Consider the following 13,840-nt stretch of genomic DNA (forward strand, 5'->3'; position numbering starts at 1 on the left):
TGGAAGCATGCATAGCACACAAATCTCCTGATATCTGGTCAGGAGGCATTGGCTGGGCTGTGAGAACCTGCTCAAAGGTATCAAACCAACACATGAAACATCTGCTCCTGGTCATCTGCACCTGTATTCCCTGGACATACTGTCACTCTGGCTCCCCCTCCCCCCACTATTCAATATATTATAATCTAGTATTAATTATCAATTTATTTGATTTGCATCTCACTTGTGGACTGGTGTCCCTAAAGTAGTTCATAGTGTTCATGAAATGCAATACATCTGTTATGAACCTTACACTTTATAAACAGAAAACCTCCCACACATGGAAAATGTTTCTCTGAATGTGGGGAAATGAGGTACCAAAAGGGTCAACCCTGAACTGAAGCAAGAGCAGACCTGTGATGTGCCTTTGCCTGTCCATCTCCATTTCCTCCTTCTCATTCCTATGGAAGTTGGGGTCCGTCTATGGAATCTTCTCCCACTCGTCACTCTACCAACTTCCCTTTTGCAGGGTCTCTTGGCCAATGATCATTTAGAGTCTCCAGCACCTCTTTTCTGAACCTGTCTGACAGCTCTTATTGGACCAGAGCAACTGATCCAATGCAAGTAGAGACCTTTCCATCTATTGTATCTTTCTGTGAATTAGAGTTCCTCAACCAAATACTGTCAGAGACTTCATTGTCACCACCAGCATAAAATCCCTAAATGCCCTGATATAGACATTATTTAATTCTGACAAGTTTAATAGTTTCATGCATAGTCTTCTTGAGAACATAATTACTAATATTGTCTGTCTTGCCTTCAATTATATTCTGGTTAACAATAGTATTTTAATCATGATGGTAATTGGAGTTCAGTTGATTTCATTTGTTTAACTCAATGTCCAAAGAACCTAACTTCCAAAGGTCACAAAACAGAATCCAATTGTTATGCTTCTTTTTAGACTGTGAGCCCTTATTTATTTATTATTTCTCTGTGTAAACTGCCCTGAGCCATTTTTGGAAAGATGGTATAGACATTGAATGAATAAATAAATAAAAATAAATAAACAAAGTTATGTTTAATAGGTACAGAGTTGGGAAATAGAAGGTATTTAGTACTATGTACAAACAGCAAATGACTAAAATGAATTATGGCTCATGCTATGACAGAAAGTATTTCTTGTGTATGAAGTACTTAAACACTTCAAAAAAATATGTAGCATATAATTGTAAAATTAACAGGCAGCATATAGACTAATGCTTATCCTGATGTAGAACATTTCCCATACATGAGTTCCCTTGCTCCTGTGTTAGGGTCTTCCAGCCCTCAGGGATAAATTTTCAGAGGAGGCATCTAGAGCAGCAGAGGGAAGATTCAGGACTGCCTTCCCATAACTGTTACCAGTTTTATGACTCACACACCTTTTCCATCAATATATTTATTAACAAGTTTGCTCTGAAGTGTGGTAGTTATCACCTTTGGTGGCTATGCTTTGGCTTAATGTGGGAATTTAACTCAACTTAGTGCAAACCTGCATACAGCCAAATTATAGACTGAGGTACTGGGAAAGCTGACCGTGGATAGGATACACCTGCATTAGAGCACTCAGAAGGGAAGCATAAAGTGTAGACATGTTTCTTGAAAGCCAAGTTAGGTTTTATTGGAAATTCAGAGGTGTACAAATGAAAAGCAGTGGTTAATACATCAGCAGATTTGCTGGCAGTGATCTTCCTTTAGGGGGTTAATGTTCTGAGAATGGCATAGAGTTGCCCCTAATACACATTTAGTGCAGAGGAAGGAAATAGAGCTGTGGATACTAGAAAATGGGAGGGCTGAGAGTGGAGAGAGAACAGTTCTATAGCTACCTATCTTGCAATTTTGCTTTGTGCTGGAACAATGAGAAGGCAGATCCACTTGACAAAGGAAACTCTGGGCAGCTAGGTGTGTGGATTGCAGGGAACTGAGGAGGTCAAAAATAGTGACTTCAGTTGAGATGCTCAGGTTTGAGAATCTCTAGGATTCATCCACAGAATGCGCACTCTCCCTGGGGTGGATAGTCAGGTTAGCAAGAAGTGGGTAATCTCAATCCTTGGGAACAGCACAATATGGAATTGTTCTAGGTGATGAAGTCAAAATTAGTAACTCTAAGGAGGGGTTTTTATTATCCTAAATATTTAGCTCTTTGGGGGTCAAACACAAGAGGGCTAAGTACCTTCCACCTTCTAGAATTCTAATCTCGGTACTGATGCCTTTCGGTGGCCAGCTATAATTTCTAGGAAAACTTAAATTATAATTTATTAGTATTATTTTACATTTATATTCCTCTCTTCCTCCAAGGAGCCCAGAGTGGTGTACTACATACTAAAAGTTCTCCTCACAACAATCCTGTGAAGTAGGTTAGGCTGAGAGAGAAGTGACTGGCCCACAGTCACCCAGCAACTATCATGGATGAATGGGGATTCGAACTCAGTCTCCCCGGTCCTAGTCCAGAATTCTAACCACAACACCATGCTGGCTCTAGCGCAGGGATTCTCAACGTGTGGGTCCCCAGATGTAATTGGACTTCAGCTCCCATAATTCCCAACCAAAGGCCACTGGGGCTGGGGATTATGGGAGTTGAAGTCCAATAACATCTGGGGACCCACATGTTGAGAAGCCCTGCTCTAGCATGAATGAGCTGAATAGCCTGAAGAGGGATATCACTATGGGTGTGTAGCTCCACCGGTGAAAATAATCTAATACAAAGAGGTTCTGGTTTTCATATCCAATCAGTAGTGAGGAACAGATTTTACACTTGGACAAGGAGTTTGCTTTCTTGTGGCATTTCTTTAGAAATGATTACCTTTCATTTCCTGGGAAGGCTTCAGTTAATTTCCTATGGATGTTCTCTTAGACATTCCTCTGAAAACCAAAGGCTGACTAGGTGATCTTCCAAGGGAGACAACTGCAAGGGTAAGAAGGGCACTGATAATCAGCATGGCTCACTTGACTGAATCTAAGGAGTAATGAGAAGAGCTCCGTAGAGGTCTGCGGGGAGTGTGGGGTTGACTCACTCTCCGCACAGACAATCTCATTGTCTTCCCTGGGCAGGTGGATCACCCGCCCAGATGAGCAGCAGCTCCCACTGCAGCTTCCGGGGTTGGGGTGCCAGGACACATTGCCCTGCCCCCTGGAGCTCCAATAATGCACCATGTGAGTGTGAGGTGCCTTATTGGGATCCACCTCTCCCCCCCAGCGTATCAGGCTGACACACAATCAAAAAAATGAGGTCAAAGGAGCACTCGCTACCTTAACCTCATTTAAGAGGAAAGCTTCACGAGAGTTTGCCGCCGTGTAGCTGCCAGGATCAGGCCCAATCCCGGCAGTTCACATAAGCATGCAAAACCAGGCTGGTCTCCCTTCGCCTGGTTTTGAACGCTCGTGTGAATAGCCTCTAAGAGTTTTGTCATCAGGGAATGTGTTCTTGGTTCCTTGGCTTATCTGGGTGTTTGCTCGTTAAGGGAGAGAAACTGCATTCCAATCTCAGTACTTTGATGCTTGGTCTATTTTGGCACCTTCTGTGCATGCCCAGGGCAGTGGCTATCAGAGTGGCATTTTCTAGTCCCCTACAATCGCACTAGTGACCTGCAGAACCTAGGAAAAGACTGGCCAGAATGACCAATTTCCTCAAATCAGAGCAATGCATTCAGGCAGAGATTTCCTCATTACTAGGAACAGTGATAACAGTGCAATGGGGACAAGGGGTCATAGCAACGGGGGACTTTGGAAAAATGGTTGCACACGACAACATTTTAATGTAAAGGCAGTGTTAGTCTGGATGCTGCTATTCTAATTATAATGTTGTTCAAATATACTCATGAATAATTAATATTCTGCTTGTTTGGCAACAGGCTTCTGACTAGCCCCCAATATATAATGAGAAGTGACTGGCACACTCTCCAGCATATCATCCTCCCCTCGTATAGTCATGTAGAAGACAGAACATCTGAATTGCACCTCTTCATGTGGTTAAATTACTACTCTACTGTACTATTTTATCCATGCAGTTAGGCCATTAATTTGGACATTCCACTCCCATGTGCCTATGCAGAACTGGGGAATGGTGTAATATGTGCTTTTGCTTCTCATCATGCATTGGTTTTCAGAACCAGCTCCCTATTGGGCATTTTCCTATCCAGAAACAGACATTTTCTGACATGAGAATCTAGTAATATTTTGAGATATTCTTCATTGTGATATCTTGTTGGTACTTACTCTGGCTTTTCAAAGTGTGAGAGATAGGACATTGATTTTGAAAATGGGCACAGACAAGATGCTGGATAAATACAGAGTCTATTGGGTGGCACAGAACTTAATGGAAAGGATATAATATGGGAGTGATTGAGAGAGGACTCTGGGAAATTCTTCCATACACCACCCTTAAGACAGTTCAGTGATCACAGAGCCAGCTACACTGGTTCTTCCCCCTCTAATACTGGATGGTACAATTGCAACATGGATTATTGCAGTTGACAGGCTTATAGGATATAGTTGTCCAACCTGCCACTCAGCAGATGTCACTGAAGGTAGTGGAGGTGTGATGAGGATGGTTTGTTCCTGCATTGCAGGTTGTGTATTACCTGTCAAGAGGAATGCCCATGTAGCCATGTTTCTATTATCTTCTTGTGCCTCTTGAGCAAAGCATTGCTCTAACATAGCTCAAAATGTTTGATGCTTAATTGCAAGTAAATGTGTAAATGAAGCATAATTATCTGCAGGTTTTGAAAATGTGCAGGTATATTATATGATGTAATAATGTTATTGACTATTTGGGCAACATTGCTTGAGAAATGGAGGAAAGGCAATCTTTCCACCATTCTTGCCCCTGATATGGTTTTCTGTACATTTGTACATTAATATCATCAAACTTTGGGCATTTCCCCCTCATGAGTCATTGTTACAGTAGCAAAACTGGATGAAAGAAGAGCAACATGGCTGGAGCCAGGGCTTCCACAGAATATTCCCCAGTGAAAATTGATTGGGAACCACAGTCAGTGACTTGGTGTGGTTGTTTACTGCTTGTTGAATGACCTGGAGGATTTCATAGAAATGACTCTCGGTTTCTGGTGTTAGTGAGTTTTTTTCTTCTGGATCTTTGGAAAGATCAAAAAGTAATGGTGGATCATGGTGTGTGATGAAATTTCCATGACAAAAACACACATGAGAATCATAGCAGCCATTTGAGCCTTTGGGACTGAAATTTGGAGTGAAGAAAAATGCCTTCCAAATTGATTTACCTGAAAGCAAAAGAAAAGGTAGCAGTTGAGCATGTTTATGTTTCATTCATATACAACAGTCATTTATATAATTATTTAATGTGAGCATCACACAAACGACACACAATGATAATCAAAATGCTTATTTTGGCAATTAACCAATAGTTGAAGTGCAGGACACTCCCTCACAGAAGAGTTCTACTCTTTTGTCCTCTTCCTGGTCATAAAGCTCCATGAAGCCCAGTCAATGTCCCTGTCCCGGTTGTGCAGGTTCATGCAGCCCAGTCAACTTCCTATTCTTAATGCCTATAGAAATCTGCTCCTGGACAAGACTACTCATAAAAAAATGGCAGCATCTCCACAAAGTCTCCCAGTGATGGCACCAAGACTTTGACTTCCAAGCTAAGGAATACAAGTCTAGGAGGCTCATCAAGTTTACTTCAAATACAATATGAGCATTACTACCTCAATTCTCTTCTTTGGCTTGGATTTCAATTTGAGCTGAAGTATTCTTCTGCTTCTGCTTCTATCCCACAAATCCAACCCACAAATCCCTTCTCTCCCACTTTCCCAGCTCTGTCCCCTATCCAGTGATAGGTCTTTCAGATCTTCCCCTACCTTCCTATGCTTCTTATCTGACTTCTGCTAGGCTGGCGCTCCAGCAATGATAAAAATGGGAGGGAGGAAAAGAAGGAGATAGGACTGACTTCAGGGATCAGTCAGATCAAACAATGATCCACGGACCCAGGTGCATCAGAAGGCCCACCCATCCAACTTCTGGAACCCCAGTGCCTACTTTTATATGGTGGCAGAAGCTGCACCATCACCAAACTCTCTTGTCTGAGAGTTGCTCTTTTTATTCCTTCTCCTGCCTTCCCCATTTGTGACAATGCAGGCGTCTCTGGAGAAAGTCTGTTTACTGATATATAGGACGTAGGGATGTGCACAAACCCACACTGGTGCCCACACTGGGCACTTCCGGTTTGATACCGATGGGGGCAGCAAGGAGGTATGCTGCCGCCCCACATCAGCGGTTTTGGAGACAGCACCGGCAGGGAAATTAAGGGGAGGAGGATAAGAGCACCCTCTCGGTACCTTAAAGGTACCCCCCACCCCAACAAAATGGCTCAAATGCCAGACCACCAGACTGGTCCGGAGGTCCAGAAAAGGACCTCCAAACTGGTTCATGCACATCCCTAGGCAGGAGGAGATAATGATGGAGTGGCTTTTTCAGCTTAGTCTCTGTCATTGAGTATTGTGACAGTGACTCTACTGATGAAGATGGACATCTGCTGCTGCCCATTGCCACTCAGTAACCATACCCATACCCACTACATCCTTCAAACTTACTGGACAATAGTGGACGGTACTTATAAAAGCAGATGCTTCAGTGGCACTGCCATTTTCGATTTCCCATGCCCCCCCCCCACTGCAGCTCATAAGCCACACTCCCATCTCTGTTCCTACAAATTACACATATATGCAGAACAAATGATATATATTATACAGGACATTATATGCAGGGGTGTGCATGGAACTGGCTGGCCTGGCACCCCCTCAAACCCCCTCCCTGGTTTGGATTTTTAAATCACTTATCCCCTCCAGGGGACTTCCTGGAGGTGATAGGTGACAGGAGGGTCTGTGGGGGTTCCCCCTCCCCCCAACGGACTCCCACCCTAACTAGCCATCCCAGCCACCCTAACCGGTCATCCCAGGTCATGCAGAAGCCCATTGCGCAGGCATGGTGGCCTCCAAAATGGCCGATGTGCCAAAGGAGGGAGAGCAGTTTGCACAGCTGGTTAGTGTGGCAAGGAGGCTGGCGAGGGAGGGGGAACCCCCTGCAGGACCACCACCACCTATAGGAAGTCCCCCAGCGGGGGCATGTGATTAAAAAAAATTATTGAAAAAAATTTTAAATCGCGAATCCCCCAATGGGGTTCGGTCTGAAGTAAAACCAAACGGGGAGGTTCGGTCTGACCCCGCATGGTTGAACTGAACCGGTTCGACATTGAACATGTTCAATGTCGAACCTGTTTGCCCACCATTAATTATATGCATATGGGGAAATTACATATATAGGAACATTTGTATATGGAAAAGAGTAGGGAGGCAGTTAATGTCCCAAGACTGCTTGCACTTGTTTAACTGCACTAAATTCTCACATACAGAAACATTAACTGCAGTAGTAACATTCTTCCACTTTGTTGTCAGACTGCTTTTGAGAAGTGGGAAAAGGAAATATCCCTAATAATGGATTCAACCAATAAAGAATTCTCCAGCCAAGAAGCATCAAGTGTGATATAGGATAGATGGCACAGGATATCAGGACATCAGTGATATACAGAAAATATTATTCATTTCAGTAATCAAATTCCTCAGAACAAGTGAAATGTATCTACCGGTACATCTCCACACTGGACAGAGAAGTCATTCAATAGGATCTGGGCTTGCTCTGGACAGGAATCTCCTGTCCTCCATTTATTCTACATAGGGATTTTCAGGAATTTGTTATGTAATCCTTTCTGGGCCTTCAAATAGCAAAAAAGTCAGCTATGTCAGCCTAAGCACTTCTCGTTCCCCAGCATGGCCTCCTGCCCAAATAGACAGAATCCGGGTCTGCTCTATAGGATTCCTGAAGGCCATCTGAATTGGACCCCAGACATCCATGGACTCCTGTTGGACGAAAATGACCACCCTGAAACCAGAATTCTTTCAGACCCTGACAAATAGCAGTTTATTGAAACTGTTCCACTTGGCTGGAAATTTCCATTAGCCAGATAAATGGTAAAGCAGCTTGGAGATTTCGTTTTCTTGTTGCGGGAAACTCTGATTGACTGACCATTTTCCTTGGTCAGGACCATATATAGGTGGGTCTGGATAGACAGTCTGAGTGAACAAGAACGGTTTAATGAAGAGCTGGATGCCAGACTTTCCTCTTTAGCCTTCCATATAGTAAAGAAAATGGTGAAGATATATAGACATATAGCCATGGAGCTGGGGGCTTGGATACCAGTAGGCTGAGTCATGGCTTCCAGGTAACTTTCTAAAACAGTAACCAAGATCATCACAGCAGCTAAACCATGAAAGCAAGGGGGCCTTGGCCCCTCCACCATTAAAGCACTGATGAGAACAGCTCAATGGTTATTCTTCCACGTTCCCAATAAAAATAGATAAATACAAATAGATGAAATAGATTAAGCTAGAACGCCTCAGAGTTGCAAACATAACATAAGAAAGAGTGTGAGAAGAATGATAACAATACTGATTTTAAAAGTAAATTCTGCACGGCACATTTTCTATCACACATCATTTCTCACAATGTAAGATTTGGGAAGGTTGTTCAGTGACAAACTGATAGACCTTGGAAATTTCTAGCTGACTTACGCTGCAGCTACACTCAGTAATCAAGGTCCAGTGGGTGAAAGTGTTACAGGAGATGCGGGAACAAAAGCCCTCTGGATGTAGTTTAAATATCTGAAAATGTAGACGACTGTCTGAGACTGAATTGCCAGTGCAGACAATAAATCACACTTTCAAAATCCTGAGGGGACACTGACTAACTACAGGCATCGACATATTTATAGGGTTCACTTCTTGTCTTATTGGAACAAATGAAACTTGCATTTTCTTTTGTTCTACTGTACTGAAGACATATATCAGGCTGGCTGGCTAGATGCTAGACTACTTGCCACTAAAGTGCTTTTTTATATATTGAATTGCATGTCTTGTAGCATAATATGGGCAGTGCCAGACTCACCTATACTGTGGGACTCTAAAACATGCATTGATGCTACTCCGCAAGAGGGGAGTACCTGGACTGCTGACTCTTCTGCAATTCCATATCATTCATGACTCCGTTTGGCAATAACGGAAGTTGTGTGTGATTTGTAATCGTGCAAGAGTCAGCAGCAACCCTGGTACTGTCCTCTTGGGCACCACTGTTGCTGCTGCATTTTTAGAGTGCTGCAGTGGTGTGGAAGGGTCTGGCATTAGGGATGTGCCAACCAGTTCAATATCAAACAGCTTTGCACTCAAACTGGGCAAGTTCGGATGCTCAAACCAAACCAAACCTCTCAGGCCAGTTTTGGCCCGGTTGCGGGTGGTGCTCCCCCCCATTAAAATATTGTAAAATAATTTGTTACTTATAGCTGCCATTGGTGGCTGCAGGGGCCTTGAGGGTGCTGCGGCCACAAGGGGTCTCTGGCAGCTGCCCCCCCCGGCTCCCCTCCCCCACGCCAGCCTCCCCACGAGTCTCCCAGAGCTGGTTCAGCCCATTTTGGAGCCATTTAAGACCATCCTATTTATGTATTATTTATTTTTATATGTAAACCACTTTGAGAACTTTAGTTGAAGAGTAGTGTATAAATATCCACAGTAGTAGTAGTAGTAGTAGTATTGGCCCTCTTTATAGCACGGCAGCCATTTCTTGGGCCAGCACGCATGCACACAGGCCATTTGCATGGTCACACAAATGGCCCATGTGCATGCACAATGGCCCCCCAAATGGCCACCATGTGCGCACAGAAGGCTCAAACAGCTGAACTGGGCCTGGGAGGCCAGCGGCGGGAGGGGGAGCTGCCAAGGCCACCACAGCTGCCACCGGTGGTAGTTCATTATTTAACATTATTTTAATGCCAGCCGCCACTCTTGAACCGGACCAAAAATGGTCTGAGTTTGAGCCAAGCTGGGGGCCCCATTTGAGGGGGGCAAAACTGAACATGCCCAGTCTGGTTTGAATCTACTTTGGATTTGAACCAAACCAGGATTTGGATTTGAACCAAACCAGGTTTTGTGCACATCCCTATCTGACAATACCAGTGTTATACTGTGGGACATATAAACCAATGGGATTTCTTGAAGAGTAGAAAGAAAAGGAAATAAGGGTGTATGGGAAAACATATTGCTTTAGACTATTAAAACTATAGAAGAAGGATCAAGGATTGATTAATCCTTGATTAGTCTGTGATTACTAATGTCTGTATTACTGACGCTGCATTATAGCCATAAAGACTTTGGTACTAAGATAAAACAGACCGTTTCAGGGCTAGAGCCTCAATGAATTTTATAGCTCTTTGGCCCTGCGCTGGTATTTGCTATACACAATATCTGCTTAACTTAGACAGACTGCAAAATTCAGGATTGCTTGACACTTTGAGTTTACCTTGGTGCAGTACTGAAGGCTTTTAAAAAGCATAATGTACACAGCACAGCCCACAATCATTGAGAAGTGTGTGTGGGGGTGTGTGAGGATAAGGAAAAGTATGTATTTACAAACTCTGGTCAGAATCAGCTCTTGATAGTGGGAGGAGGTGGGAGGAGAACTGGTTTGGTGATAGCAAGTGTGAATTGTCCTCTTTGCTAAGCAGGTTCTGTCCAGATTTGCATTTGAATGGGAGACTACATATGTGAGCACTGTAATATGTTCCCTTTAGGGCAGGCTTTCCCAACCTGTGGCCCTCCAGATATTGCTGAACTACAATTCCCATCATCCTAGTCACAATAAGTTTTAGCTGGGGTGATGGGAATTGTAGTTTGGCAACATCTGGAGGGCTGCAGGTTGGGGAAGCTTGCTCTGGGATGATCATCTGCATGCTTGCATGCAGAGGCTCCAAGTTCCCTCCCAGGCAACTCCAGTTAGGGCTGGGAGAAATTCCTGCTTGCAACCTTGGAGATGCCTCTGCCACTGTGTAGACAATACTGAGCTGCATGGACCAATGGTCTGACTGGGTAGAAGGCAGCTTCGTATATTCCTATAGTGCATTTGCAAAACATAACATTGGCCGGGGGCGGGGGGGAGTTCTGGCCAGCTGCTCCATTATTTATCATCCAAATATAAAGCTATATAAACATTAAAGACAAAACAAAAACCTAGGAGCAGGAATGTGTTAAGCTCATTCTAAAAGATTTTGCTTTAAATGAAATTCAGTGCAAGCCTACTCATAAAACAATTTTGTTCACTGGCCGATGTTGTGCAGCATAACAAGGGCAGAACAAGAGCTGTACCCTTGCAGAAAGGCTTCTGTGAAACTCAGCCAGAGGGTTCTTTCCCACTAGAAAGGAAAGATTAGGGATATGCTGCAGAGTCCTTCACGGTACACCATCTCACACTACTTCTTAGAATGCCAGTTTGTGCAGTATTATCTAAATTGTTAGATGGCAGCAAAACAGAAATGGCCTACAATGCCAACACACTGAGAAGTATTTTTTTCTTTCAATGAGCAGTGGGAGCTATTTCTCTCATTTGCTGAGCTTTTTTCTTCCATTGTTTTTCAGCCACAGAAGCTAGAAAGTTTTGAAATAGACTGAAGACATTATCCAGACATTAAGGCTAGTCACACGATCGCTTCTGGGGTGGGGAAGGCAGTGGGAGTGGGAATGGTTTCACCTACCTTCCCTGCTGATGATCTCCTGTTACATCTCCAGCGCAGTGTGGCATACACGTATAATCCATGCTGCTCCATGCAGCATGGATCACTGGAGGCTGGAACTTATTTTCCAAGCCTCTAGTAGGGATGTGCAAACAGGTTCAATGTGATGGTCTGATATCAAATCAACCCCACCCCCCGGTTCAGTTCATCATCAGACTAAACCTACCCACCCCCAAGCCATTCGGAGGGGGTTTACAAATTTTTAAAAACAATTTTTACTCACCCCCTCCAGGGGGCTTCTCGGAAACCACAGGGGGTCTCTGGCAGTGTTCCCTCTAACAGGGATTCCCAGATGTTGTTGATTACAACTCCCAGGTTCCCCGTGCAAAAGCCATTGCAGCTGGGGATTCTGGGAGTTGTAGCCAACAACATCTGGGAATCCCTGTTAGAGAGAACACTGGTCTCCGGAGGTTTGCCCTCCGCCCTCCGGTCTCCATTCTGTGTCAGACTGCCCCATTTGGGTGGTCTTTGGCCTAATGGGCCTCTGCATGGCCTGGGTCATGACTGGGTCATGAGTAAAAAAATGTATTTGTAATTTTTGTGAAACCCCCCTCTCCGAACCAAACCAAACTGGGGGGAGGGGCGGTTCGAGGGGGTGGAGAACCGAACCGGCACAGTTCAGGTCCAGTTCAGATTCAAACCGAACCAGGCCAGCCGGTTTTGTGCACACCCCTAGCCTCCAGAAATCCTTCAATTCACTGTGTGATGAGTGTGGCATTGGGGGATTCCCCAGGAGTCAGGTACTCTAGGCACCTTACACTGTGCAGGCTTGGTATACTCTGTATATGCTTACTCTGTGTACGCTCTGTGGCACTTTACTCTGTGTATATTTGCAATCTTAACGCCGGCTAAAGGCTGGGGTAAAAAGCAGCGTTAGGCGAGGTGACATAGCCGGGATAAGCCTCGATCCCAGTGCCACACATGAGCAGCCTAACCCAGGCTGGGCTGCCCTAACTTATGTTAAGCTGCTCATGAGAATAGCCTTATTATGTTGTATGTGTCTATGGATGTCTGTAAACAAATGTCCATGTTTCTGTGTCAATGATTGTACATGTTTTCATTTTAAAAATGACTGTGGGAGAAGGATCCCACAAATACATGTTACATATACGAAGTGCACTATGCTTCATATGTTGAACATAGTGCATAAATATGCATACATGTATTCACATATATGCAGCATGTACAGTGTACATGCATACATTGTACACAGACTGCATGCTCATTGAGCATAACGTGTGAATAGCCCCTGCCCTTAGGTCAAGGGAAAGAGCAGAGAATTTGTAAAGTGTGATAAGAAAGGCAAGAGGGAAATCAGGAAGAATATAGGGAAATTGTTCAGAAAGCAGCTGAACTTAAGATGCAGCAAAATAGCATGAGAGCGCCTTCTTTATGAGACAAGACTACACCACCTGGGGCTTTTTAGTTTAGAAAAAAGACGACTGCGGGGAGATATGATACAGGTCTATAAAACCATGCATGGTGTGGAGAAAGTTGATAGAGAGAAATTTTTATGCCTCTCACACAACACTAGAACCAGGGGTCATCCCATGAAACTTATTGCCACAAAATTTAGGACCAACAAGTGGAAGTAATTTTTCACACAACGCATAATCAACTTGTGGAATTCTCTGCCACAAGATATGGTGAAAGCCAACAACCTGGATGACTTTAAGAGGGGTTTGGATAACTTTATGGAGGAGAGGTTTATCAACGGTTACTAGTTGGAGGGCTAAAGGTCACCTCCAGCCTCAGAGGCAGGATTCCTCTGAGTACTAGTTGCAGGGAAGTAACAGCAGGAGAGAGGGCATGCCCTCAACTCCTGCCTGTATGCTCCCAGTGGCATCTGGTGGGCCACTGTGTGAAACAGGATGCTAGACTAGATGGGCCATGGGCCTGATCCAGCAGGGCTGTTCTTATGTTCTTATGAAACCCAGACATTATCTTGTTTCATAGTAGTACTTGCACAATGGTATTCATGTAAGGGATTTTGCTGCCCTCCTCCCCACTGTAGTGTCCTGAATTCCCACACATCTGCCCCAGCACTTCTGAGGGTTGATGGAACTCTTAGGAATAGCATGGGAAATGCCTGGGTGACTATAGAAGAAGCAGTATGTGCAGAAACTGGGCAGAGGCACCATCCATGAGTGGAGCTGTGGATCTCAGGAGCAGCTTCTC

At 44.2% G+C, this 13,840-nt stretch overlaps 1 protein-coding gene across 9 annotated transcripts in view; it reads right to left on the reverse strand.

The window, feature by feature from the left end:
- STS (steroid sulfatase) overlaps window positions 1-13,840 on the reverse strand; it is a 275,517-nt gene that overhangs the window by 83,826 nt on the left and 177,851 nt on the right. For 6 of the 9 annotated variants that reach the window (XM_053310053.1, XM_053310058.1, XM_053310055.1 and 3 more), the window contains one exon: window positions 1,039-5,255. The exons of 1 other annotated variant lie outside the window; for it this stretch is intronic. In XM_053310053.1, coding sequence (XP_053166028.1) covers window positions 4,903-5,255 — 353 coding nt within the window. In that variant the 3' untranslated portion in view covers window positions 1,039-4,902. Of the gene's footprint in view, window positions 1-1,038; window positions 5,256-13,840 lie in introns of those variants that run through there. 2 more of the 9 variants (XM_053310056.1, XM_053310060.1) reach the window with 2 other exon arrangements.

The sequence above is a fragment of the Hemicordylus capensis genome, chromosome 3, assembly GCF_027244095.1.
Source record: "Hemicordylus capensis ecotype Gifberg chromosome 3, rHemCap1.1.pri, whole genome shotgun sequence".
Classification (NCBI taxonomy): domain Eukaryota; kingdom Metazoa; phylum Chordata; class Lepidosauria; order Squamata; family Cordylidae; genus Hemicordylus; species Hemicordylus capensis.